Raw genomic sequence first — 24,643 nt, 5'->3', positions numbered from 1 at the left:
GGTGTGTTGTGGTTACCATAACAACGACGCTATACGTCCACCTTAACATAAGGAGAAAGCCTTGAATTATTTCACCTTCACTGAAAAGTAATGCGCAAGCTATGGTTATTTTTTCTACTTATCTACCGTTTTCTCCTGTTTTGTTAATACACAAAAATCCCAACGGACTTCATTCAATCCGACAATTAAAAACAAAAAACAAAACTTATTTTACACTTGCAGCGCATGTCCTGCAGATGGCGTTAAATTACAGGTTAATTACCCCTTTTTTTTTTTTTTTAATCTCTAGCGCTTTATCGTCATGTGTAATAAAATTGGCTCCATGGAACAACATCAGTGGCCAGCTGGCTGAACACCCTGAACTGGTGAGTGTTGAAAACCTTAAAATGATATCCAGGGTGAAAGATGGCAGACAAGTCATTGTTCTCCTGTGTTGTTGAAAATTTTTTCCCACAGTGGACTGTGGGAGGTGGCATGACCCATAACTTATTCCCGGCAACAGCTGCTGAGATGTGTTGTCTCAGCAGTATATGTATGTGTGTGTGCATGCTGGTATGTGATCCGTTCAAGATGTCCCATTAGGAAAGGATGTGATATTACTAGAAAAGTTGTGAGTTTACTAGCACCAGGAAAGAGAAACCTTATTGGACTTAATTTCTTTAGGGCTTGGCAATCCTCAAACATTTGTTATTTGTTGAATTTTATTTTACACTTACTTGGCATGTCCAATATATCTATTGGCTACACACACACACACCACAAAAAAACAAAAACCAACTCATCTTCTAAGTGTGAGTTCTTTTTTTTGTCTAGAAAAGTCATAAATTGTGAAGAGTAATGCAGTCATGTGCATTCACAATGCCATGTGTGCACCCAGTGGAGATGCAGATTCATACATCAAAGCCCTGACAACACACACATATACTTTATTAGGTAAATGTTGCTAGTAGGGTTGGACATAATTTTGCTTTCACATTCAATGCTGGAAACATTCCTTTAGAGATTTTGGTCCATATTCACATGATAGCATTATGTACATGCTGCAGATTTGTGGGCTACATATCCATAATGCTAATCTCTCAAATCTCAAAGGTGCTCTATTTGATTGAGATCTGGTGACTATGGAGACCATTCGAGTACAGCGAACTTAATGTCATGTTCAAGGCCCCAGTTTAAAAATCATCTGAGTGTCAGACAGACAGCAGGAATACAAAAGAGGACCCAAAAGCAGACTCAATAGACTGTTTCTTTCTTATTAGCAACACTTCATTGAACACAGGGATCACTGTAGTTAAAGCAGGGCAGTGAGAGGTTTTACAGGTGTGTGATCCACTATGAGGCAGTGATGAGTCATGTCTGCACACACAACCACCCCCTCGTTAAATCTAAATAAATCTTCTAGTACTTTGGAATAAACGTGTTTGACACAGTCACATTTCCAAATTAACCCTGAAAATCTTCCAACAGTCTGGATATGTTATCTCTCCAGTCCTGGCAGGATTTAGTTTATTTTGGTATTTAAAAAAAATGTCCCTAGATACACCATATTTGGGTAAATAAAACATGACCCTAAAATAATCTGTTCTCGGGTGAATAAATCAGGATTGCCATGTATTGTGGAAATTTGTGCATAAAGCTGACATTTCTTTAGTTGTTGAGCTAGTCAGTGCTTTACATTCGGGTGGGGGGGGGCTCCTTTGACTTTGTTCATATTTTGCTGATGTAACTAACATTTCAAGTGTCAAAATATGCTGACTACATATGTTATAAAAGTCTGTTCCACCATGTCTTCTCATCAACCTAACCATAATTGCTGGCTGAGGATTTATGAGTTAGATTTTTTTTCACCACAGTTCAAAGTAACTCCTGTAAAGTTCGACAATCTACAACAGATGTTGATGATGCATGTTGTGTCAGGCAACACGGGGGACTTAGCAAGGCAGAAACAAGGATTACACACTACGTGCAAGTGATCAAGATCGGATTATGGATATCGATGCTAGTCTTGTGTGAAGGAAAATAAACATCCACCTTATTAAGATGTGAAATACTCAAACAAAATCTGTGCTGACAGCAAATCCGAGCACAGTTGGGGTGCCGGGGGTATTCCCTTCTCCTCTCTTGCGTTTTGTAAAACAGGTGAAAAACCAGTGTCGCGCAATGTGCATGCATGTCCCATCTGTGTTTGTTTGCTCCAGGGCTCACGTACAAATCAGGTCATAGGAAAAAGTGACTTTTATGCAACATGCAGACTCCGGACCCCTGTTTTATTGCAGTACTGTAGTCACAACAAATGCAACTTGGGGATTTGGTGTAATCTTACAAAACCCTTCACCACCACAACCCTCGCTTTTCCTGTTGGAAAACAGCTTCTAAATAACTTAATTAACACACACACACACAGACTCAACGTGTGTTGTCTGTACATTTAGTGTGCTGCTAGCTTTTTCTTGTCCAATAACCTTGTAGACAACAACCGGAGACAGTTTTTGAACAGATGGTGAAACCAGCTTTTGTGCACAGTCGTTTTTAAAATAAAGTTTGTGTCCATGAGAGATCTTTACCTGAATTTTAATGATAGAATAAGATGCAACAATATTGCACAAGATGATACGTGATGTTGTGATTACTGTAATTTGTTTCACTCCCGGGATGGAAACTTAATCCAGCTTCCTTTTGTCTTTAATGTTGGATCAAACTTCACACTGCTGAGCTGGCATTCGGTGTAAATATTTTTGCAGCATCAAATCTCGGTTGAGCAAACTACTTAAAACATAAATCACTGAGGAACTCAGCACTGCTGTTGGCACACGGTGAGGCTGATGTCATTATTCAGAGTCTTGGTGGGATCTCTGTGGAGATTCCGGGATATTGTTCCATAGTGAGTCAGTGGACAGAGAGAAGGCTCAAAGGAAAACTGTTCTGCTGTAATGCAAACCGTAAGACCCCCTTCAGCTTGAACCACTGGCTCTCATAAAAAAAAGGGGGGAAAAAGAAAAGAAAATCAACTATAATGGACAACCTTGAATATGTTTTCAGTATGTCTACAGGAACTGGCAATTGGGGCCATATGTGTGAGTCAGTATCTGTGTACATTTTAGGACACAAGCATGATTTTTAAAGAATGTTTAATCATTCATTTGTATTTTATCATTTGCATCTTTGAAATGTAGCCTCTGAAGTATAATATATCAAAAGATTTATATGTGATGTCCTTATCATGTCAAATCAATCAGATATGCACTTTTCATTTACAGCTTTACCTTTCTATGCTGGATTACACAATACAGTTTACCACACCTATTAATTGAGAACCTTCACAGACACACCTATTAATTTTCCTATTGGGCCACATGAGAAACTTGGACAGTTGTTGAGGACCGCACCAATAAACTGATCTTAAGTCTGCTCAGTATTAATTTGATGTATTCATAAGCTTACTGGTGCAACCCATCATAACAGTTCCAGTTTATCATGTGGCCCAGTGGGGAAATGAATTGCCCACCCCTGCCTTACAGGATGCACTGGATCTTTACTTGGATCTGTATGGCTGTTGAAATATTCAAAACATTCACTATTAAAACCTGTCAAAGTGCTTTACTCGTTCATTTTAAAGAGAATACTTCAGTTATTAATACTACTAACCAACATCTGGTGTCTGTGATCACAAATATTTAAGGTCTTTGATTGCTGAGACTTGCCATTACAGGCTTTTTGGATGAAGTAATGTCTTCATAGATTCACTCATTTAGAAAGTCTACAAGCAAAGACATGTTAGAAATAGAATTATATTAGTTTTAACATGTTTTAGGGTCATTTTGTGGTATTGTTAAAGTAAAATTTTAATGGTATGAGTCTGTTCCTTACTTTGATGTCTTTTTTTTGCCATTTTAGGTTGCTGTGTGTTCCTCAGAAAGCCTGTTCCACTTCTAAGAGAATTAGCTAACGTTTGCTGGTGCGCATATAACAAATATCGACTCATCTGTCTTTAGCCATTTTGTACTTGGAATCTGATGGAAACGCTTTGCACATGCATTTATATTTCTTCTACTCACTCCTGGTGAAGCCCCACAGATCTTGTGCAACAAACAGATTTGAACAGGAAGTGGGAGGGACATTTTAGGCAAATATCCAGACGTTTGTGCCAGAGATGGCTGTACATAGGACAATCTTTCTCAATGATATGATGCATATCCTAGATTAGAAAGAAAATCTGAAACAGAGCCTTTAGAGACAATTAAGAATTCCATACACTGATCCTATTTTTGGAACCTTTTGGATCGAGCATCCGCCGTTCTAAGAGTATAAATTTTATATCACAAGAAAACAAAGAAAAACAAAATAGTTATATATAGTATATATTCATACCATCATGTTAGTTTATACTGGAATTTTCTATGCACTTCTATCATTAGACACTTTGCTGATACACTTTGGAATTTGTTTTCACTTTTTTTGTTTTTTACATCAGCAATTTTGTGTTTTGGATTTCTATTGTGTCTACTCATAAATAAATACCTTCTCCCGCCACATAAATTCCCTCAATTAGATAATCCAGCTCATTTACCCCGTTAATGCATCAAACAATGACTGTATTTATGCTTGGTGCATATAAATGTTAATTCCTGGAGCAAATCGATGGAAAAAGCATTGTTTAAACAATAATTACACATCTTTCTGGGGGTAAAGAATGCCGGCCTAGCTCGCCACTAATTGAAAGGCTGAATCTACTTCAGTTATTGCCTTTCACTTTAAATGCCCACTCTAATTATATAAAACTGGAGTCTACTGACTCACTGTCTTTGTTCACACAAAGGTTTTGGGATTGTAACGGAACCGTGTGTGGTAAAGAAAGTAGATTTCATCCCACAAGTCTTTATAGAGGAGAACGGTGTAGCAAAAAACCCTGCTATCAACAAAGTAATTCATGCCGTTATATGCAGTTGTGTGAAAAAGAGAGTTTTCACAGGACTCCATGCAGTCCTTTGAAAAACAAAGCACTGCTTCAATAGGAATTAAGAAGTAGCAGCCAGGTTTTGCTAATCAAATGCACTTGATTAACTGATCATCAGTAATTGTGTCAGTAAATCCTTATAAACGCAGAGGTTTTGGCAGCTTGCCGGTCTAGAGTCTTAAGGTATGTGTTAACACAAGGCATTCCCCGAAGAGGGGGTCCCACCAAATTCACCTCCAGGTTCAGATGATTTTTCACACCTATACTTCACTTATTCTGGTCCAAATCAGTCGATGAATTTGAGAACTTGTAGCTTTTCCCTGTCATTTGTTTTGTTTTTACATAGAAAAAAATCCAACTGAACTCCAAGGAAACCAAAATGTATCACTAAAAACCATGTGAGAATGTTGGGTCCACTCATTGGCCAGATTGGTGTCCGGGGTGGGAGAAACAGAAGTAAATATACCCATATGGAAAAGAAATAGTAAAAACTTATATGATTTAACTCATGAAAGTGGCCACTTTCATGAGTAAATCATATAAGGCTTACATGATTTACTCATGAAAGTGGCCACTTTCTCATTACTTTCATATATTGTTTTAGTAAGTATCCAAAACATACAAGTTTCATTATATAATTTTTCAAGGGATCTTATATTTGTTTTCACTCTTGTATGCTTTTCATACAAGTTTCACACAAGACAGATACAAACTTTATAAGATTTATATATATCTTTTCCATATGGGTAGGAAGAAGATGTTGTGTGAGAAAATGGAGAATTTATGTTCATTTCACTGCTAGTTGCCAGTGCAGACTTTTGCACTTTTATTCTACTTTTCCACACGTTCACACCATAAATGAAACACTCTGGAGTTTGTTTGGAAAAGTACCGAGGCTAAAAGGTCTCAGTTTCAGTTGTTTTGGTCCTCACCAGTGCGATTACTGTGTTCACACCTGCACAAACGAGCTGCACCAAGGGGGAAAATGAAGTTTGATTTAACACACTCAGACGCCACAGGCCCCGCTTAACATGTTAAATGCTAAAGTTCATGACAGTACAATCAGAAAAAGAGTTAACTGAAGAACGGATTGTTTCTTGCCAGCAGAAGGCCGCTCCTCTCTAAAAAACATTACAGCCTGGCTTAGGTTTGGAAAGTTCAGTCTGTACAAACCACAAGACTTTAAACTTTGGTCTTCCTTTGGACAGACGAGACCAAAGTGGAGATGTTGGCTATAATGCACGGCACCATGTTTCTGTACAAATACCTCATATGTACCAACTGTCAAAAATGATGGCGAAGGATGATTATTTAGGCTTGTTTATCAAAATATTCTAGAGTTGAATGTGAGATGAATCTGTGCTATAACCAAAGCTTAGCTAAAACTAGCTCTTGCAGCAGGACTGAAAATGAAAATAATCAAGGTGTCCAGTCTTCAATGTGAATGAAATGTTGTGATAGGACCTTAAGAGAGCTGTGCATAGATGAATGCTAACAAACTTCAATGGACTAAAGCAACATTGTAAAGAAGATGTGGCATAAATTCCTCCACAATGATGTGAGAAACTGATAAAGTCATTACTTCGAATTCTTGCTACTGACTGCCAATAGCTACTGAATCATGGAGTGTATTTGTTTTTCATTGGACTGCAAAGAGTTTCCATAGAGAAAACTCCTATATCCTCAGTTTAAACATTTGTCTGTAAAGCTTGGATTGAAGTTGCAGCCAGTTAATTGATTCCAGGTATCTGGACACCCCCCCCCCCCAATGACCTTTGAAGTGGATTTCTCCCAGGACACTACAAAATGGCCTTGGGGATTAGAGTGAAATTACCACAACCTTCCAGTTTCCACTAGGGAAGGATAAAGGGTCCCCTATCTATTTTATGGCTTCCCAGAAACCTGTATAAATTATACAACCAAGGATCTTGAGGTTAAATCGGAATACTGCTAATAGCAAATAGGCCACTAAAATATGTAAAGTTGAACAAAAATACAAGGACAAGTTGAGGACAAGTTAAGTGCCACTAAAACCACTTTTACAATGTAGCAAGTTACCTTTGTTCATTCAGAGAAGCCTGTACATTGTAACCACCGTATGAGTCCTGGCTTGATATAGTGTGTATAGGGTTTACTTAAATACACAGACAGAATTTGAGCTTGTGAAACCTTCACTGCACATGGTTTTTTGTTGTCTTCCTTTCAGCTGCCATTCTTCTCTCTGCTGGACACATAAAAGAGTGTGTTTTGTCTCCTATGACCCTTATGTATAAGCAAAGGTCAAATAAACAGCCAAATAAATGGATACATGTAAAACCTTAAATTAAAATGTAAAAATGGTTGGAATCAGAATAGGTTTGCTGTATTGTAGCCACAATTTAATCATTACAAGTTTTCACAGTGCAGTGTAATAAATAAAAAAAAAAAAATCACAACAGACAGAAGAAAGTGGAAAAACACAGTAATTGATGTCTCGTCACCACAGGCGAAATTTAATGACCTGCTAACATCTGTAGCTGACCCCTCCTTGAGAGTATCAGTCTCCTTTATTGCTAACACTGGAATGCCCTGTGAGGAAAGTGGGTAAAAGAAGGAAAGAAAGAGCATATGATGTGTGTTTGTGGAGTGTAATTTGGCTTCTATGAGTGTGACACACTGACAAGGATGGAAACAATTAGCTTCATCTGTTCACCAGATCTGGAGGATAGCCTCTCTTTACATACATGGTCGCGTCTTAGAATTGTGTGTGTGTGTGTGTGTGTGTTTCCCACAGATCCACTAGAGAAATCCTCCAGGACCGTCTGGCTTCCTTCCCTTTTATCCCAGCCACAGTCGTCAACAGGCAGCCACATCCTCGCAAACGCTGCCCTTGCTGGTCAAGCTGGTTAAGACTATGGAACATCTAAGATACAAATCTTCTCCTACTGTTTTCTATTTCTATCATAATAAATTCCTTCATGTCCCTCATGATAAATCAATTTCTCTGTTTCTGTTTCTCTGTTTCATTTATCAACACATATTACACTACATGAATTCCCTGCCAGAGACTGAGCCATAAGGTTTAAGGTTAACTCGAACTTGTCGTAACCTAAAACCAAATCTTCAACCTAAAATTACATTTGTAACATGACAGGGACTTGCTTTATGTCCCCAAAAGGAAGGCAAATACAGATTATGTGACTGTGCACACAATGAAAGTAAGCACCTGCCTTCACAACATCTACCACCAAATATAAAAGACGATAGCAAAATCCCTCGAGGAAAAATAGATGTTCCTTTAAAAGGTTCAGTTGGGCTTATACTCCAGGTCCATGTTGGAAAACCTCTTCACTGTTGTGGAAATTTGTGCATGTGTGTTCAGCACAGTGGCCACAGAGTGATACCGTGATACCTCTTATTAAATGAAATCATATAGGACTATACACAGTGAGGTTTTTCAGTAAAGCTGCATTAAGTAGCTGTAAGATTTTTATTGGAACAGGAACATCAGGGACCAATATCTCAAAATTTCAACTTGCAATAACAGAGTTTTGGCCACCCAAAGGCAATGGAAACACAGTGTAAGCAAAGCACAATATCAGCTAATAGATGCTAATTGCACATCTGCTCACATAAAACAATTTCAGCATTTGGAGCTGTGTGTTAGTTGCGCTCATCATCATTTTGAGTTATCTACTTCTGCCTTAACCACAGTGCTAATACGAGCTAGTGCTAAAAAATGCAAATAATGATGAGCTGAAAGATGTTTGAATATTCAAGCTGAGGTGAGCTGCAGAGTTTGGCAACTACAATATAAACTACTCAATACATGAAGATACTGATGAATTTTAAACTAATACACCATCCTAGTGTGTGAATGTGTGTGTGAATGGGTGGATGACTGGATGTGTAAAGCGCTTTGGGGTCCTTAGGGACTAGTAAAGCGCTATACAAATGCAGGCCATTTACCATTTTTATTTACCATCCTATGACTGAAGAGTATTAAATCACAACGGTGAAATAAAAGCCTTTCCAGCACTGACAAGGAATAACTTTCAGGGAAACCAGTGGGTTTTTTCTGTTTCTTTTTTGTTAAATTTTTTGTAAATTATTTTACATCCCAAAAGTACCATCTTCTCTTCTCCTTTGTTTCATATACAGTTTGCAAAAATGTACAAACCACAGAGACAGACTATAATTTTCCATGGTCAGCGCTGCCATTTTGAAGAAGGCACAGTTTAGTTTATAATGATCCATCCGCTACTTTTTTAAATGTGTTTTTTTCTCTCTCGCTCGCTCTGTCTCTCCTGCCTGCGGTCAGAAAAAAAAATTGCTGGAGCTTTTTAGGTAGTAAGGAGGGTTTTCTGTTTAGTCCTCAGGGAGGAGCCTGCACTCCAAAACCAAAATTATAGACTGCAATGCTCAGATTGAGGGGGAGACAGAGAAAGCTCTGCTACAATGCTGCAAACATCTGACCTTCAAAGGACAATTAAGCTCTTAAATTAAAAACTTGTGAGAAGCCTCAACTTTTAAACAGAGAGCGATAAAAAGAACTAGCCAATAGACAAATCATTAAATGTGAATGTTTCTATACGTATCTGCGACCTCTTAAGTGAAAACACTAAGGCTTCTTAAATGGGTTATGACTAACTGCCTGTCTGTCTCTCAGTTTGAGCTGGAAACCGACCCCCCACAACGACCATGTCTTCGCGGTGTTATGCGCATTCCCAAATCCTTCAGCCACCACTGTTTTGAGAACGGCTTCTTGAGTTCTCTCCACGGCAAAACAAAAGCACGAAGTATATAATAGACGACCACATGAACAGCTTGTGTTAAGACGGGGAAATCGTTTTGTAGGAATTTTATTTGAAGTGACGGATGTAAGTCCACAATGTAAGTCAACTAAGGGATCCCCTAGTCATCTCTAACCCTTATTTATCTGGGGAACATGTTATGGCCACGCAATTCAAAGCTCATGCGTGTAAAAACACGTCTTCCTTTATTGTAAAGTAATATGCAGCTCGTTACACTGCACCATATGATGCATAGCAGACTCTTTTTGCATTCTTGGCTCATATTATCAATTCCCTTTTGAAACTTATGAAACGCCTAGAAAACAATGTAGCTGCATTATTTACATCACTCGTTTGCTTTCTATTAGTTAGTTGGTGGAAAAAAAATCTTTAACCACTCTCCTTCTAATGTCCTGTTTATAGTTGTTTGAAACCTTTACGCTGTTGCTATCCCAAATGAAACTCAAAAGGTCTCTTCACAGGGAAAAAACCTTATGATGTTTGTAATTTGAGTCTTAAATTGTAAAATGTCATTACACGTTCATGAACAATGCCCTTGTTTCAGTTTTTAACTTAGCAGCCATTCATGAGCTCAATGAAGGACAACAAGACTTGAATTTTGATTAAAATATTAGAGATTTGGAAGAAGAAGAAGAAAAAAAAACTCAAAGTCTTCCATGAAAACGTGAATGAAGGAATGTTAGTGGTTTGGTTCCATTTTATGGCTTTTATTTTATGGTAGTAGTATTGGTTTAGTTCAAAGACATTTGCAGACAAACATATTATAGTTCACATGCATGTGTACTATATTGTACACATAAATATAAACAGCCTACCAACTGTAAGGGTAAAAAGTTTCAATCCTGAGTTATGGGCACAAACTGGTGATATAGGTTAGTGACTGTAAGGATAAGGTCACAGGAATCGGCCGCTTTTGGCAGGGTCGCCCTTACAGAAGCTCAGTGTTTCAGGGGGCTTCCCCACGTCATATGAACAAGGTGATCTTGGCTATCATGGCAATGTTTCAGTTTTCCCCCAGAATCCAATGAAATAAAATCTCTTTTCAAGCTCTGTGGCACAGAACAGGAATTGCTTGTGAAATGTTTGGTTACGGCTTTTCGTTAGGGCAAGAGGAAACAATGATGCCTACAAAACTTAGTTTGGGTCACTTAAGTACTCTTGCTCTTCCTTTGTTTCTCTCTGACCTGTTTTCCATCATGTTGCATGGAAACATGTCGACTGACATCATTGCAACCTTTGACCAATCAGTTTTATTTATTGTGGTGTCTTGGATGACATGTATATTACTATATAAAGAACTGGGCTTTCTGTCACTCAAAGATGCTTCCTGTTGTTCAGGCTTTCCCCCACAAATTGAATACAGACGACTGAATTTGTAGTACAGTAACAGCACACATACAAAAAAAGACTGTTGAAAAAACTAAACAAAAAAAAAATTGGGTTAACAAGCTCTGAAAATGCAGCTGACTATGTAAGAGGTTATGGGGGACTCAAAAATGTTAGATAAATAAGGAAATGCTAAATTCTGAGCCACCTCCTTTTGAAGGTCTCTTATCAAACTGATTTTTCAAGGAACGGTCCACATGATCTATCCATTACTTTTCCACTGCAGTAATTCCACATGCCCAGCACCATATGACACATATCTTACTCTGAACTGAAAGCCACACAAAACAGAAACAGGGACTTTAGAATTAAAAGCCTATATCACCAAAAGCACTTATCATGAAACAGTATTACTTTGCCGTGATATTGAGCTGGATGGAACAACGGAAATAGGAAAAAACAAAACAGAAATAGGAAAAAACACAAGGGAAGTATTTCTGGGGAGACAATAACACGACGGACCAGTTGCAGGAACCCAAAACATGCTAGGTGTGTTTTATCATGATTAATACTGATGACAGATTTTTAGGCTAATAGTTAGGCTAACACACTTACCTCTCATCTATTCTTTCCTCACAAAACCAATAGAACCTCCACTTCTTTTAAGTGTCTCTCAGCGCAATTCTTAGTATATTTTGGTTCCTGCAACTGGTCCGTCGTGGGAAGAAATACTTCCCTTGTGCTTTTGGACATGTGTTTTTTCTATTTCTGTTTAGTTTTTTCTCATTTCCGTTGTGTTTTGTGTGCTTTTGCAGCATTTTTCTTATTGCTGGTGTTTTCTTAAGTTGCAGTCCATTTGGCCTCTCAGGGCCACCATAGGGTATCTCTCAGGGCAGATTTTATAGAATTCTGAATTTCCAGAATATTCCTTTAAGAAAAAAAAAACAAAAAAACAAGAAAGCCACAAAGCTGCTGCTTTCTTACAACAGACAGCGCATAGACACACACACACACACACACACACACACACACACACACACACGGGTCTATGTGGTATGGAGGGACTATACTACGTCAATCCGCCCGGTGGTGGTTTAAGTGGACTACCATTTTCAAAGGACTTAGAGCCAAGGGAGCGAGGTTAAAGTGTTCGAAAAAAATCTGAAAAAAAATTTGGGTCACTTCAGACCTCATACACTCCCTATAGAAGTCTAGATACACTGATACACATCAACCAGATTCTATTGTGTTTTCTGTAGACATTGTCCACTTGACAACAATGTGTTTTATGAGGTCCAAAAAAAAAAAAACCAAAACAATATTGGGTCTTTAAAGGGACAATGATGTAATATTTAAATAGCTCATCATTACCATGAATACACATCTGACAGGACACAGGATTACTGGAACATCATTTTATTAGTGTTCTTGGATCTGAACATTAATTTTAACCATAAATAAAAAAGAAATCTATGGACAAAAATGCCCACGCTTCCCACAGAAATATAAAAATATAGAAAACAGAAAAATTAAAAACATTTAAAATGAATTTTAATAGTCTAAAGGTAAATATTAAGGGGAGAAAATATGCATTTATAATTTTTTATTTTAAATATAACCTGTCAAAAAAAACCCCTAAATAAATTAAATGTAAAAATTATGAAATACAAACTACTTCTGTAATTAACAAGAACTTTTTTTTTCTTTAAACAGAACATCAGTGTTAACAACAATTGGCAATCTGACCAAGATGTAAAACCACATCTGGCTAAACAGTTATTTTAGTTCATTTTTTTCTGCCTTTTTGCAGTTAATCCTCTGTTTCTTACAAAATCTCGTATGTTTTGAACTGTTCTTCCTGCCAACACCGGATCTTCTACCAATTTGCAATGACTGCATTCATTTTTGGTGGCTAGTTTCCCTTCGTTTATGTGGTCTTTAAAATGCCTCATCACTGCAGCAACCTCAGCCTTGGACCACATGTTTTTGGGAGCTCTTCGGGAATTGTGGGATTGAGCAGCATTTTTCTCTGGAAGATATATAAAGTAGTAGTAGTTAAAACAAACAAAAAACCAAACAAAAAAAACAAAAAACATTTGGTGGTTAAAAGAATGGATGCTACCCTGTACTAACTTCTGAAATGTGTTGCTACCATCTATATCAAAACGAGCTAAAATTCTCTTTGAAAATTTATCAAATTTCTAAAATGAGACATTTAGTGTTCCGCTGTGAATAAAAGACTGAATAAAAAGTTGAATAAAAGTCTCTTGATGCATGCTCAATCATCCAGGTAAGTAAATCCCAAAACGTTGATTCTGTTAATCTGGACGTAGCGTTTTCAGTGGGAGAAACATTTTGTCACTCATCCAAGTGACTTTTTGCCACCACTCTGCAGTTTGCCATATGTTGCAAAGTGATGAAACAATAATAAGCTTAGAGAACCAACTGCACCCCTTACCTTCAGAGGGAGCAGCAGTCTCACTTGCTGCAGGCATTGTGAGTGGTCCTTCATCTGCTGATTACACAATTTGATTAAGTTTTAATATTTGTAACAAACATTTTATCCACAGAAACCAAGCTAGTGGTAACTTACCACAATCTACAGTGTCTTGGAGCTGCGCTGTGTTTGTGGAATCAGCTACTGCATGTACAGGCTCACTGGTGCCACACGCCAACATTGTGAGTGCTGTGTCATCATCATCTGATTCACTCTCACTGTCCTTTGTTTCAGCATCACTTAATGCAATTTCATCTGAGAAATTGTGGGAAAAACCCCCCAAAACACCAAACACAAACCCCCCAAAAACCTCACATTAACAACGAGATATGACAAAATACAGAACAAATACTGGAAATTATAGTACATAGTTTTACTATTTAAGGCCACCACTCTGCAGTTTGCCAAATGTTGCAAAGTGATGAAACAATAGACTTCAAGAACCTTAAATCATGGACATTTAACAGAATGGTCTGTGCTTTTAGGTTTTAATTCTGTTGATAAAGCATAATATTCAACTACTGCCCTAATATTTGCTCCTTTCAATACAAACCTTCTATTTTGATCTCATCCAGTGATTTCCCCTGGATCTGGGAAAGTTGTCCTTTTTCCAGTGTTAAAAGCAGTTTGGAAATCTTGGCCAGCTGTGTTGTGGGAACTGGTAATCTGTAGAATTCGCGGTGAACGCGGATATCATGACCCAGGAAATCTGCAACCTGATCAAGTTCGTTGTTTTTCAAATTAAGGACTTGTGAGAGTGTGGCAACATGTTTTCTGAGCTGTGTCGATCTTAGATACTCAGGCTGCTTTGCTCCACACTGGTGTGCATGAACACGCAAGGAATCCATTCCTCTGTAATGACTCATTGATCGGGGTCTTGCAAAGAGGTAGATATTAGTGGCACAAATACCACAGTCAGGCCTCCTACTAACCAGTAGTGACAGAGCATCCAGCATGCTTGGTGTTAGCAGAACTGGAACATTTCTGTCCCTTTTTCCCATTATTTCTATTCTACAGAAATAGTTACAGAGTCTCTGTTCCATTTCTGAGAGCCCCATGGCAACATCTGTGTGGAGTGCTGTTTTGTCTCTTTCAAGAAAACTTTTGAGGCGCATCTTTGAAACCTCTCCAGAACGTCTTCGGTTGAACACAATGATTTGTGAGAGTGTAACTTGTGCAAGTTGGGCATAATTCTGAGCTGTGGCTTCGTTCTCCAAGCTGCAAAAGGCACTTTCTGCAGATTTTTGAAGGTAGTGATGGAGAATCCGAACATCTTCTGTAAAGGGCAATGTTGATGGCTTGTTAAACTTTGCCTCACTCAATGTGTTCAAGGCACGGTGAGACACCATCTCAGACCATTTGGAGACATACAACTTCTTTAACGCATCAGTGGACTTGATTAGGGCTTCATCCTCTGTCATGAGGGCACGACAATGGATAATGTCAGACATTTTATGCAGTGTATGTCCCAGTTTCAGCGCAAGGCTTGGAGTTTTGTATGACAGTGTCTCTTCATCAAAACCTGAAACTTTCTTTACTGCTTGCACAACTCTCTGGAAATTAGCAGGCTTAATAGCTTCTTCCATGTTATGCACTGAGAATTCTGTGCGCAGACACAACAACAAACGTCCCGCTTCACGAAGCTTCTGTCGTATATAATCATACTTTGTAGGGTCTTGTCCATGTTTATTGTAGAGGGACTGGGCAAACTGAATAACAGTAAAGTCATTTCGCACAGCTGAGGCAATCTCATCTTGTTTCATAACAGCAAGAACCTTCCAGACTCCACTTGACACCTGCGGATAACACTGAGACTCCAGAGTTAAAGCCAGGCCGAGTACTTTGGTTCTTCCAGGTTTTTTATCCGTGTCATCTTTTGGTTTGTTAGGACATCTGCGGACATGTCTCCAAAGATCCTTGCGAACATACATCCCTTGACAATAAAAGCAATGAGCAAACTTTCCCTCTACTGCTTTAATCTTGGGTCTTCTCTTCACTTTCAGTGGTCCCACTCCACCATGCAAAACTGCAGCATTATGCTTAAAATTTCCCTTATTTCTCAATTTCTCTAACAGACTTTTACGCTCGTTTGAGTCTCTAGGCAGGGAAAATGCATGCACAACATCAGGAGCCGTTTTGTGCGTTTTCAGGTGGCGGGAAATTTTAGCTTGTGGTTTGCCACAAAAATAGCAGTAATTTCTTTTACTTAAAGTCATTTTTTCTGATTCAGTTTCGCAAAGCTCACTTTTATCTTGTGGCTTGTCCTTTGTCAAGTTGTGGATTAAATTCGTTGAATCTGATTGTTCATGCGCTTTGGAGATGTCATCTTGGCATAGCAGACCTTTTGATGTGCTTGGCAATAATGAGATGTCTTCATCTGAATCTTCATCATATGACTCTGAATCTGGCACATATTCTTCTTCTGATATGCTGTGGTTGCCATCATCATCGCTTGATATTTGATCCAGAACTGAATGTGGCAATCCATCCTCCCCTGAATATTCAGAAATTTCTTCTTTCTGGAATGTAAGAACAAAAGTTTTTTTTAATTGATCAATACTTTAGACAGGTAAAAAATTAAACTGAAAAAAAGTCAAGCCAAATATGAATGGGATACACACCTGTGTTGACTGGTGGCAATTCTGATTTGCCAATTTTGCAAGGCAAGATTTGTGCCAGACCCCTAAACAAACTGAAACACATTTTGATAGACTTAATTTAGCTTTGCAGTTCTATTTAAGTGAAGTAGTTTTTTGTCAAAGCATTGCAGTAATGTCAAATGCTGAAAAAAAAAAAAAACAAACAAAAAAAAAAAACTGTTCACATTAAGGATATTTTAATGACTACACATACACTGCTAATCCCCCCCCCCCAAAAAAAAGGACATCCCAGATGTGAATGAAGGAATTATTCTTATTAAATACTTTGTTCTTTAGGTAGTTGAGTGGCATGAAAGTGTGTAGTTGAATGTGTGTGGCCTCCAGATGCCTGTACGACTTCCCTACAATGCCTGGGCATGCTCGGGATGAGGTGGCGGATGGTCTCCTGAAGGATCTCCTCCAAGACCTGGACTAAAGCATCTGCCAACCCCTGGACAGTTTGTGGTGGATGGAGTGAGACATGATGTCCCAGATGTGCTCAATTGGATTCAGGTCTGGGGAACAGGCGGGCCAGTCCATAGCATCAATGCCTTTGTCATGGAGGAACTGCTGACATACTCCAGCCACATGAGGCCCAGTGTCGTCTCGCATTAGGTGGACCCCAGGGCCAAATGCACCAGCATGTGGTCTCACAAAGGGTCCGAGGACCTCATCTTGTTACCCAATGACAGTCAGGCTCTCTGGCAGGCACAGAAATGCCACCCCTCACCATTACTGACCCACTGCCAATATGATCATGCTGGAGGATGTTGCAGGCAGCAGAACGTTCCCCACGGCATCTCCAGACTGTCACGTGCTCAGTTTGAACCTCCTTTCAGCTGTGAGGAGCATAGGGTGCCCGTGCTGAAGTTGCCAAACTTTGTGTTTTCTGGCAAATGCCAAACATCCTGCATGGTGTTGACTGCAAGCTCAATCCCCACCTGTGGATGCTGGACCCTCAAGCCACCCTCATGAAGTCAGTTTCTGACCATTTGAGCAGACAGATGCACATTTGTGGCCTGTTTGAGGTCATTTTGCAGGGCTCCTCTTGTTCCTCCTTGCACAAAGGTGGAGGTAGCGGTCCTGCTGCTGGGTTGTTGCCCTCCTATGGCCTACTCCACATCCAGGTAGCACCTCCATGCTCTGGACACTACACTAACAGACACAGCAAACCTTCTTGCCACAGCTCACATTGATGTGCTACGCTAGATGAGCTGCACTACCTGAGCCCCTTGTGTGGGTTGTAGACTGTCTCATGCTACCACTAAAATGAAATCACCGCCAGCATTCAAAAGTGACCATAACATCAGCCAGAAAGCATAGGTGCTGAGAAGTGGTCTGTGGTCACCACCTGCAGAACCAGTCCTTTATTATGGTGAATTGACTATAATTTCCACTTGTTGTCTACTCTATTTGCAAAACAGCATGTGAAACTGGTTGTCAGTGTTACTTCCTAAGTGAACAGTTTGATTTCACAGAAGTGTGACTGACTTGGAGTAACATCACATTGTTTAAGTGTTCCCTTTATTATTTTGAGCAGTTTATGTTATGGAATGGGGAATTGAGGACAATCCCAAGTATACCATTTTTACAAGGTCCTGCACCAATGAGGTAATACTGTATTTCTTTAATTAGACGTGACCACCCATTAATTAAAAAGGGAGCAGTGTTCATTTCAGCTAGTCTTAACTTGTTGAACTCTATTAATGCTTTTTACTATACACTGTACCTATTCACTAAATGTCTCACCTTTGCACTTATAGCCAAGCCACTTGAGGGAGGAAACCGGTCCCACACACTGAATGCACTTGTCCAAAGATGATATTGTTGTGCACACCAGACGATGATTGTGACACTGTTAGCAAAATATTGCAACATTTATTTGTTTTGGACAGTTGGAAAGGTGTGTTTTCAATTCAGTTGCAGATATCAACTAATAAACTTCGTCCATGTAAATCACATCACACCCAGGTGACTGCCAAACACACACACACACACAGCATCCATAAAGAATGATGATAGATTAAATTATTAGTTCATTAAGTGGTACACTGGATTATATTTACCCTTTCAGGCTCTGGATGTTTCAGGTCCAGATCATTGTTTGGAAAGCTGTTTGGTTGCGGCTTTAGGCAGCTCACAGTCTTCTGAATCTGGCTGGTCTCCGTCTTCGTGTGTAACAGATAGAAAATGAATATACAGTGCATTTTTGAAGAGGCTTTTGAAACATTAAATAAACTGTATGAGAAAGATAAGTTTCAAGCTATTGTCTTTAAAATATTCACTGTCATGTATAGAGAATTTAAGGCCCTATGATTAAGAGACAAATAGTCAGTGTGATTTCTTTATTTTTTAAGCCATTGCTAAAGGAGTAAAACAATCACCTGTAGCAGCAACGAACTGTCACTAGGGCCCATTTATCTTCGAGGGACAAAATTTAAAATGAATCTAACTAAAGAGGCTACACAGCAAAATCTCCAGTGTTAAATTAACACTAGAGAGTGTCTATATGGGTCCACACAACACTGTTGAGTGTTGAATTAACACTTTTGACAGTGTTATATGTTTAAAAGTAACCTAGTCAGTTTTGAAGATTAACAAAGACTAACACTGAGCAGTGCTGATTTTCTAACACTGGAATATTTCTAACATTTTGAGTTATTTTCCAGTGTTAGAAAATCAGCACTGCTCAGTGTTAGCCATTGTTAATCTTCAAAACTGACTAGGTTACTTTTAAACATATAACACTGTCAAAAGTGTTAATTTAACACTCAGTGTTGTATTTAACACTCAGAGGTGTGGACCCTTATAGACACTCTCCAGTGTTAATTTAACACTGGAGATTTTGCTGTGTAGAATCACATTAAACATCAATCACTGTTAAAATTTAGAAACCGAAAGCCATTTTTTATTTCTGCATACCTGCTGATATTTTTTTAGTGCTTTTAGAGGGCTTTGATGTGGCAGCCATCACAATTGCCTGTTTTCCATTAGTACCTACCCCTGTTTTTCCAGTAGGTTATAGTACCATGTAGTTTTTCAGTAACTACTGCAACCAAGGTTCCAAGTGATCCAAAGTGATCAGAAAATTTGACATAGACTGAATGCCACCAGGTGGCTGGTCAATGGTGTCACTTGATAAGTTATGAGTGTGCCTCCTTCGTGAAAATCCAAGCCATCATTTTTGAAACTCTGAAATGTTTGAAATAGCGACCAAAATTAACAGCGTGATCCCTGAATTGAACACTAAAGTATAGACTGAGCAGCAGGCATTTTGTCACCTTGACGTCCATGCTTGCTGTGGCATTTATATCACTGGATGCTCGGCTGCATTGCTATAGTTACCCCAGGCACAGTAGGTGATACTCAATTTCAGTGAAAAACTAGATGCCCTAAGTCACGTTAAGCCAATTTGAGTAGGTACAAATGTAAAAATGGCTTAGGGTATGCAATTTATCAGTTCCAAAAAGTACAATTGTAGAAATACCTTGCATCTCCAGAGCCAATCCGAGTCACCATAATTATAGTCTATTTCTTCACCTGGACTTATGTCTCTGCTTGCAAATAAGCATAGATGGGGCTTTCCATTGATATTTAATATTTTCATCTTAGCACTTGGACTGATGTGGTTGTCGTTGACAAGTCTGCCTAATGACCCATCTTCTTGAGATGCATCCACACTGTGGGGTTAGGCAAAAAAGTATTAGCTTAACTAGTTAGGAAGCTTTTTTTTCATAAATCAAAAGCAATGTGTAATTTAATCTTAATCAAACTACACTGATATAATACGCACCACCAGAGTTTTCCATCAAACTTGAATTCAAACATGAACACCTTCAGGCTGTCATGATAAACTCTGTGTCTCTGCTCACATTCTTCTTTTGTTATGAGTTTACCTCTGTATTCCAAAAGAAAGTCTCCTTTTTGGAATGGAACAGTCGTGAAAATGCCCCGACCTGAATTGCAGAGGCATACCAAGTGAGTGACAAAAGACAAAGTGACAAACTCCAAATCTAATCCAAACTAAAGACCAACTTACCTTTGAAGGCATTTATGTAGTGGATATCAAGTCCCAGTTTGTCCCTTCCAGCAGAAACATGACAGACTGCATCCTCCCGTGGAGGAATGCGTCTCCTTCGCATGTTCTCCTGTACGTTTTGATTGGCTGTATTACCAAAGCATATAAAGTATTACGATTATCGTCATCATTGTCATCATCATCAGTAGTAGCAGAACTAGCAGTAGTGTAGTTTACAGCATAAACACAGCTGACTTATTCATAGTGCTAAGGCCTAGTACTCAAAATGGCGACATGTGACATTTCTGTAATGGCGACTGCAGAGAGTGATACAAGTACTGAGAAAGCTTAGGCATCAAAACTGTAAGAAGTTTTTTCTTCAGGCATATAAATAAATAAACGACTAAATACACTTATACCCTTGCTTTTATTTTAGGGCTGTCAGCAGAATGGACAGACATTGGACAAACTGCCCGAAATTAGCTAACAGCGACATCAGGGATTTTGACTCAGACTGCGCTGGTTTAATTGTTAATCGCGTTAGTCGCGATGTCGGCATTAACACGTTTAAGCCACAATAATGCTTTAACACCGAGTAAATCCTAACACGGGTTAGCCCGCTTTATCGCGTTGACGCGGTTAGTCGTCAGCCCTATTTTATTTACTCAATGACAAACGCTGGGGCCGTTTTACTTCTTCAAAGACTCACTAACAGTCCATAAAGCATAAATTAAACCAGTTTAATATAGGCCTGTGCACCTATAATTTCATATAGTATTAAAGTCATGGTGCATTTTACATTAAAAAAGGCTTACCTTTGTGTTTTTAATCAGTCTTCGTATTGCCGTCGACATACACTTGTTAAAGGGCACGCGCGCGAAAGTTGTGGCGCCGTTTCCTGTAGGTACCGCCTATATATATAGCCTACCAATCACAATGACTTCCGGCCGTGTGTATTGAAAATGTGTATTAAATTGCAGTACCTACACACATCCACTCTAACTCGAAACGTCGCTGTGCAATACACTGGAATACACAAAAATCAGGTGAGGGGTATAGGTGGACTTTTAAGAAAATCAGAAAATCTTTTAATTATAGTTTAATAAATGAATTTACACTACAGTTTAAGCAAATACAGGTCAAAAGATAAATAATGACCTCATAAGAAGTAGAAAAAATTATTATTTAGACACTTAAAAATGCATTTACAAGTCATGTTTTAGGGGGACACATGAATACACAGCAAAAAGTCGAAATGTCCCCGGAGCCCAGGTACAGCGCAGGTCAAATGTCAATCCATACCACATAGACGCACTCACACACACACACACACACACACACACACACACACACACACACACACACACACATATATGTGCAGACTTTAGCTTGTTAGTGTTGGAACACAGATGTTCTAATGAGAAGTTACCCTTAATAGTAAATCACTCTTTGACACGCCATGAATGTATTTCATTCCAACATGCAAACACTCTGGCAGATACTGAAGCTGAGTACACCCTAAATCACAGATTTGAAGAAAACACCAAGAGATCCTATATCATATAACAAAAAGATTTATTTATCTCACAGCAGTGAGCAGAACATGTGAGCAGAGGTGTATACACAGTTTGTATAGACAGACTATGATGTGGGACAGTTTTCTACTTAATGCCTAAACTGTTTCACTCTTTGTCTGTAAGAGAAAGACAGAAAACAAGTGTGAATTTTTCCCCAGAACACATTACGCGAAACTGTCTAATAGAGTTCTTTGGAAGTTGAAGGAGATTTTGCAAAAACAAAAAAAAAATACTATGCGGTATCTGTGGTGCTGACTCGGCTTATTTTCAAGTGGAGATGCACTCAGCCAAGAAACGGTTGGTTCATCTCTCAAATGATGTGTGTAAGAGAAACACTTGTGTTGGATATAGGTTCACACAAAGTGGCTGACACACACAAACACACGCTGCAGTCTTTTAGATGAAATTAAGCTTTGGCCAAAAGTCTTGAGTCCCCCCTCATTCCTTTATATTATGCTTCCAAGGAGCTGAACTTTCTCGTAATTATTTTAAAGTGGTTTCAAACAAAAGTTCTCCAGTCTTTCTGAATGTCTGAAAGTATAGAGTAAAAGAAGAAATGGTAGGCCTGAAAAGATAGCTGCTAGAAATTTTGCACTTAAGGAAAAGAAAAAACAGCAGCCACCTGACACAGGATATTGGAGATGCATCTGCACCTTCAGTTGATCCATCCACAGTTCAATGAAACCTCATCAGAAATGGTCTCAGGGGAAGGGTGGCTGTCATGAAGCCAATCTTAAGGGAGGGAAACGGGGAGAAAAGGCTGAGGTACCCCAAATTACACAAGAACTGCATGTTTTTTATGCATTGACCTCTGGTGTCTGCCATGCATTTTCTGTGGCTTTAAAGGTGTTACACAGGCTATTTTGCATAATGCTAAATTAATGCTTTTTAACCACTAGGAGCATGTTTATTAGACATGTAATTTACCAGAAAATGTGCTGTAATATCTAAAAGGGGATATTTTCTCCAGCTCAGGCAGCTATGTTCACATCTTTCACTGTTGTAAACAGACATCCAGTTAACGGAAAGAGTCTAATAACTATATTTTAAGGCATCAGATCATCATTGACTCACAATACTGTGCAGTCAGGTTTATAATGCCTTAAACAGCTTTGGGCTTCATGGGTAAGAGAAACTTGGAAGAATTCCAAAATGCATTAATGCTCCTTATCCTTATCACCACAGTGAGATTTGCAAGAGTCCAGCCAATATCAACAATTTTACCTCTGCCTTATCAAAGCTGTAGATTATTAGCTAGTAAGCCAGTTGTAAAATATCTCTGTAAATTAATGAAACATAAATAAAGTGCAAATGCTACATTGATTTTAGGTGGCCTCTCAAATTAATGTGCCAGATGTAGCACATCACATGTGCTTGGCGCATTATTACATTTTCACACATCTCATAATGTTGGTCATAATTTACTCTTCTTTTGTTTAAGCAGCTATTTCTAGACTGACACTAAAGACACCCCGTGGACATTTGCAACATTCCGATTATGAGTAATCTCAGTTTGGATTACATTACAACATGTACGGTATCGTAGCTAGAAGTTATGGCAGTTCAAGTAATGACATGACAACAACTGTCAGCCCCCATTTCTCCCCAAAGATTTGGCTTGTCTGAGAGAAACATGAGCGGGTTTATTGGACAACATAAAGCGCACCTGGACATCGGCATGATAGAATTTTAAAAGTAGACTGGATTCGCCTCATGCGAGTTTCTCTTCTCTCCCCCAAAAGGCTTGGCTTGGAAAACTTTGCCTTCTTTTGTGGAAAAAAGAAGCAGGGGAGTATGATGAAAGCTTACCATTGGTATAAATTTGACATGTTCAAAGACATCTGGAAGGTAAACAGAAAGAGGAGAAAAGAGAGGCTAAAATAAAGGGTCAGGAAAAGAATAAACTGAATAAAATGATTTTAAAAAGACAAAAAAAAAAGTCTAGGATATACAAATGGAAAATGGATGAGTGAAAATAGTGAGGGAAGATGAGATGAGTGATGAGAAGGGATGTGGGTTGAATAAATGTTTTTGGACATAGCTGGGATGGGGGGGAAAAACAGCCTCCAGAAAAGAGGAGAATGTTTTGCAGACATATTTTAAACTTTCATGGGAATCAGCAACATCCTCTTTGGCTTAAGACATACAGACCATTTACTCTTTCACAGTTTGACTATGCAAAGTTACAAGTTCTTTTCTATATTGCAAGTACAGTTGAACCACAGTCAGGTTTATTACAGCGATGAATGATTTGTAGACTATAAAATCATAAACAGCCTCCTTTTATGGCTTCTGCTGAGCTCTTGTTCTAACCCAGAACACCGATGTTAGATGATTACATCCCATGGAAACTATTTCCAAAGATCACACTTAATATTTTGAAGTAATTATTCCAAAAATATCCATGCATGCCAACTGCAGTTTAGCTAAGGTGTAACTATAAGACTACTCTACTTAAAACTACAGCGAATAAGCCCATAAACTAAACTGTTTGAGGTTCTTAAAATAGACTGCATGAGTGTGTGTATATATGGATGATTTCTATCTTCTTTGTTATGTTTTTGTCCACTATACTGGGACAGCTGCTGTATAAAGCTGGCTGGCAACACTGACAAATGGCCCATTGGGTGGCAGAAATCAGAGTACTTCCCACAGCAGTTTAGGCTTGTGATCTTGATTAAATCACAGAGTATGCATGAACATACTGGTATATAATCTGGTCTTTAGCAGGTGATAAAATCAGGTAAATACAACATAAAAAACCTTGACATATTAGATTGTATCATTTTTTATTAAAAAACAAACAACTATATCAAAATGTTGAAGCAGTGGGTGAAAA

At 38.7% G+C, this 24,643-nt stretch overlaps 2 protein-coding genes across 3 annotated transcripts; both read right to left on the bottom strand.

Moving 5' to 3' along the window:
• Positions 1-12,566: 12,566 nt before the first annotated feature.
• Positions 12,567-15,407, bottom strand: LOC308400123 (uncharacterized protein). Of its 2 annotated transcripts, none has more exons than XM_080887622.1 (4): positions 14,124-15,407; positions 13,667-13,825; positions 13,532-13,588; positions 12,567-13,102 (listed from the first exon to the last, which is right to left on the bottom strand). In XM_080887622.1, exons 1-4 carry the CDS (start codon positions 15,331-15,333, stop codon positions 12,855-12,857), a joined length of 1,674 nt encoding a protein of 557 aa, XP_080743748.1. In that variant the 5' UTR covers positions 15,334-15,407; the 3' UTR covers positions 12,567-12,854. The 2 variants fall into 2 exon arrangements, with proteins under 2 accessions (XP_080743748.1, XP_080743749.1); XM_080887623.1 differs by having other exon boundaries at positions 13,532-13,585.
• A 72-nt stretch (positions 15,408-15,479) lies between these two features.
• LOC308399656 (histone-lysine N-methyltransferase set-1-like) lies at positions 15,480-21,561 on the bottom strand. Its single transcript, XM_080887016.1, has 7 exons — positions 21,043-21,561; positions 20,249-20,374; positions 20,003-20,165; positions 19,697-19,889; positions 18,276-18,377; positions 17,959-18,064; positions 15,480-16,089 (listed from the first exon to the last, which is right to left on the bottom strand). Exons 2-7 carry the CDS (start codon positions 20,349-20,351, stop codon positions 16,073-16,075), a joined length of 684 nt encoding a protein of 227 aa, XP_080743142.1. The 5' UTR covers positions 20,352-20,374; positions 21,043-21,561; the 3' UTR covers positions 15,480-16,072.
• Between the last annotated feature and the right edge of the window lie 3,082 nt (positions 21,562-24,643).

This window comes from Rhamphochromis sp. 'chilingali' (genome assembly GCF_963969265.1).
Source record: "Rhamphochromis sp. 'chilingali' genome assembly, chromosome: 7".
In the NCBI taxonomy this organism is placed as follows: domain Eukaryota; kingdom Metazoa; phylum Chordata; class Actinopteri; order Cichliformes; family Cichlidae; genus Rhamphochromis; species Rhamphochromis sp. 'chilingali'.
Note: the sequence above shows the minus strand (reverse complement) of the source record. Positions and strands in the feature narration are given on the sequence as shown.

Excerpts from the sequence above, each read along its gene's own strand:
- LOC308400123 (XM_080887622.1), bottom strand. The coding sequence starts at position 15,333 with ATGAAACAAGATGAGATTGCCTCAGCTGTGCGAAATGACTTTACTGTT. Across the intron at positions 13,826-14,123 it reads GGATGAGATCAAAATAGAAG|ATGAAATTGCATTAAGTGAT; the intron begins GTTTGTATTGAA and ends ACAATTTCTCAG. Across the intron at positions 13,103-13,531 it reads GACTGCTGCTCCCTCTGAAG|AGAAAAATGCTGCTCAATCC; the intron begins GTAAGGGGTGCA and ends TATATCTTCCAG.
- LOC308399656 (XM_080887016.1), bottom strand. The coding sequence starts at position 20,351 with ATGCGAAGGAGACGCATTCCTCCACGGGAGGATGCAGTCTGTCATGTT. Across the intron at positions 19,890-20,002 it reads TTTGATGGAAAACTCTGGTG|TGTGGATGCATCTCAAGAAG; the intron begins GTGCGTATTATA and ends CTAACCCCACAG. Across the intron at positions 18,065-18,275 it reads AACATCCAGAGCCTGAAAGG|TGTCACAATCATCGTCTGGT; the intron begins GTAAATATAATC and ends TTTTGCTAACAG.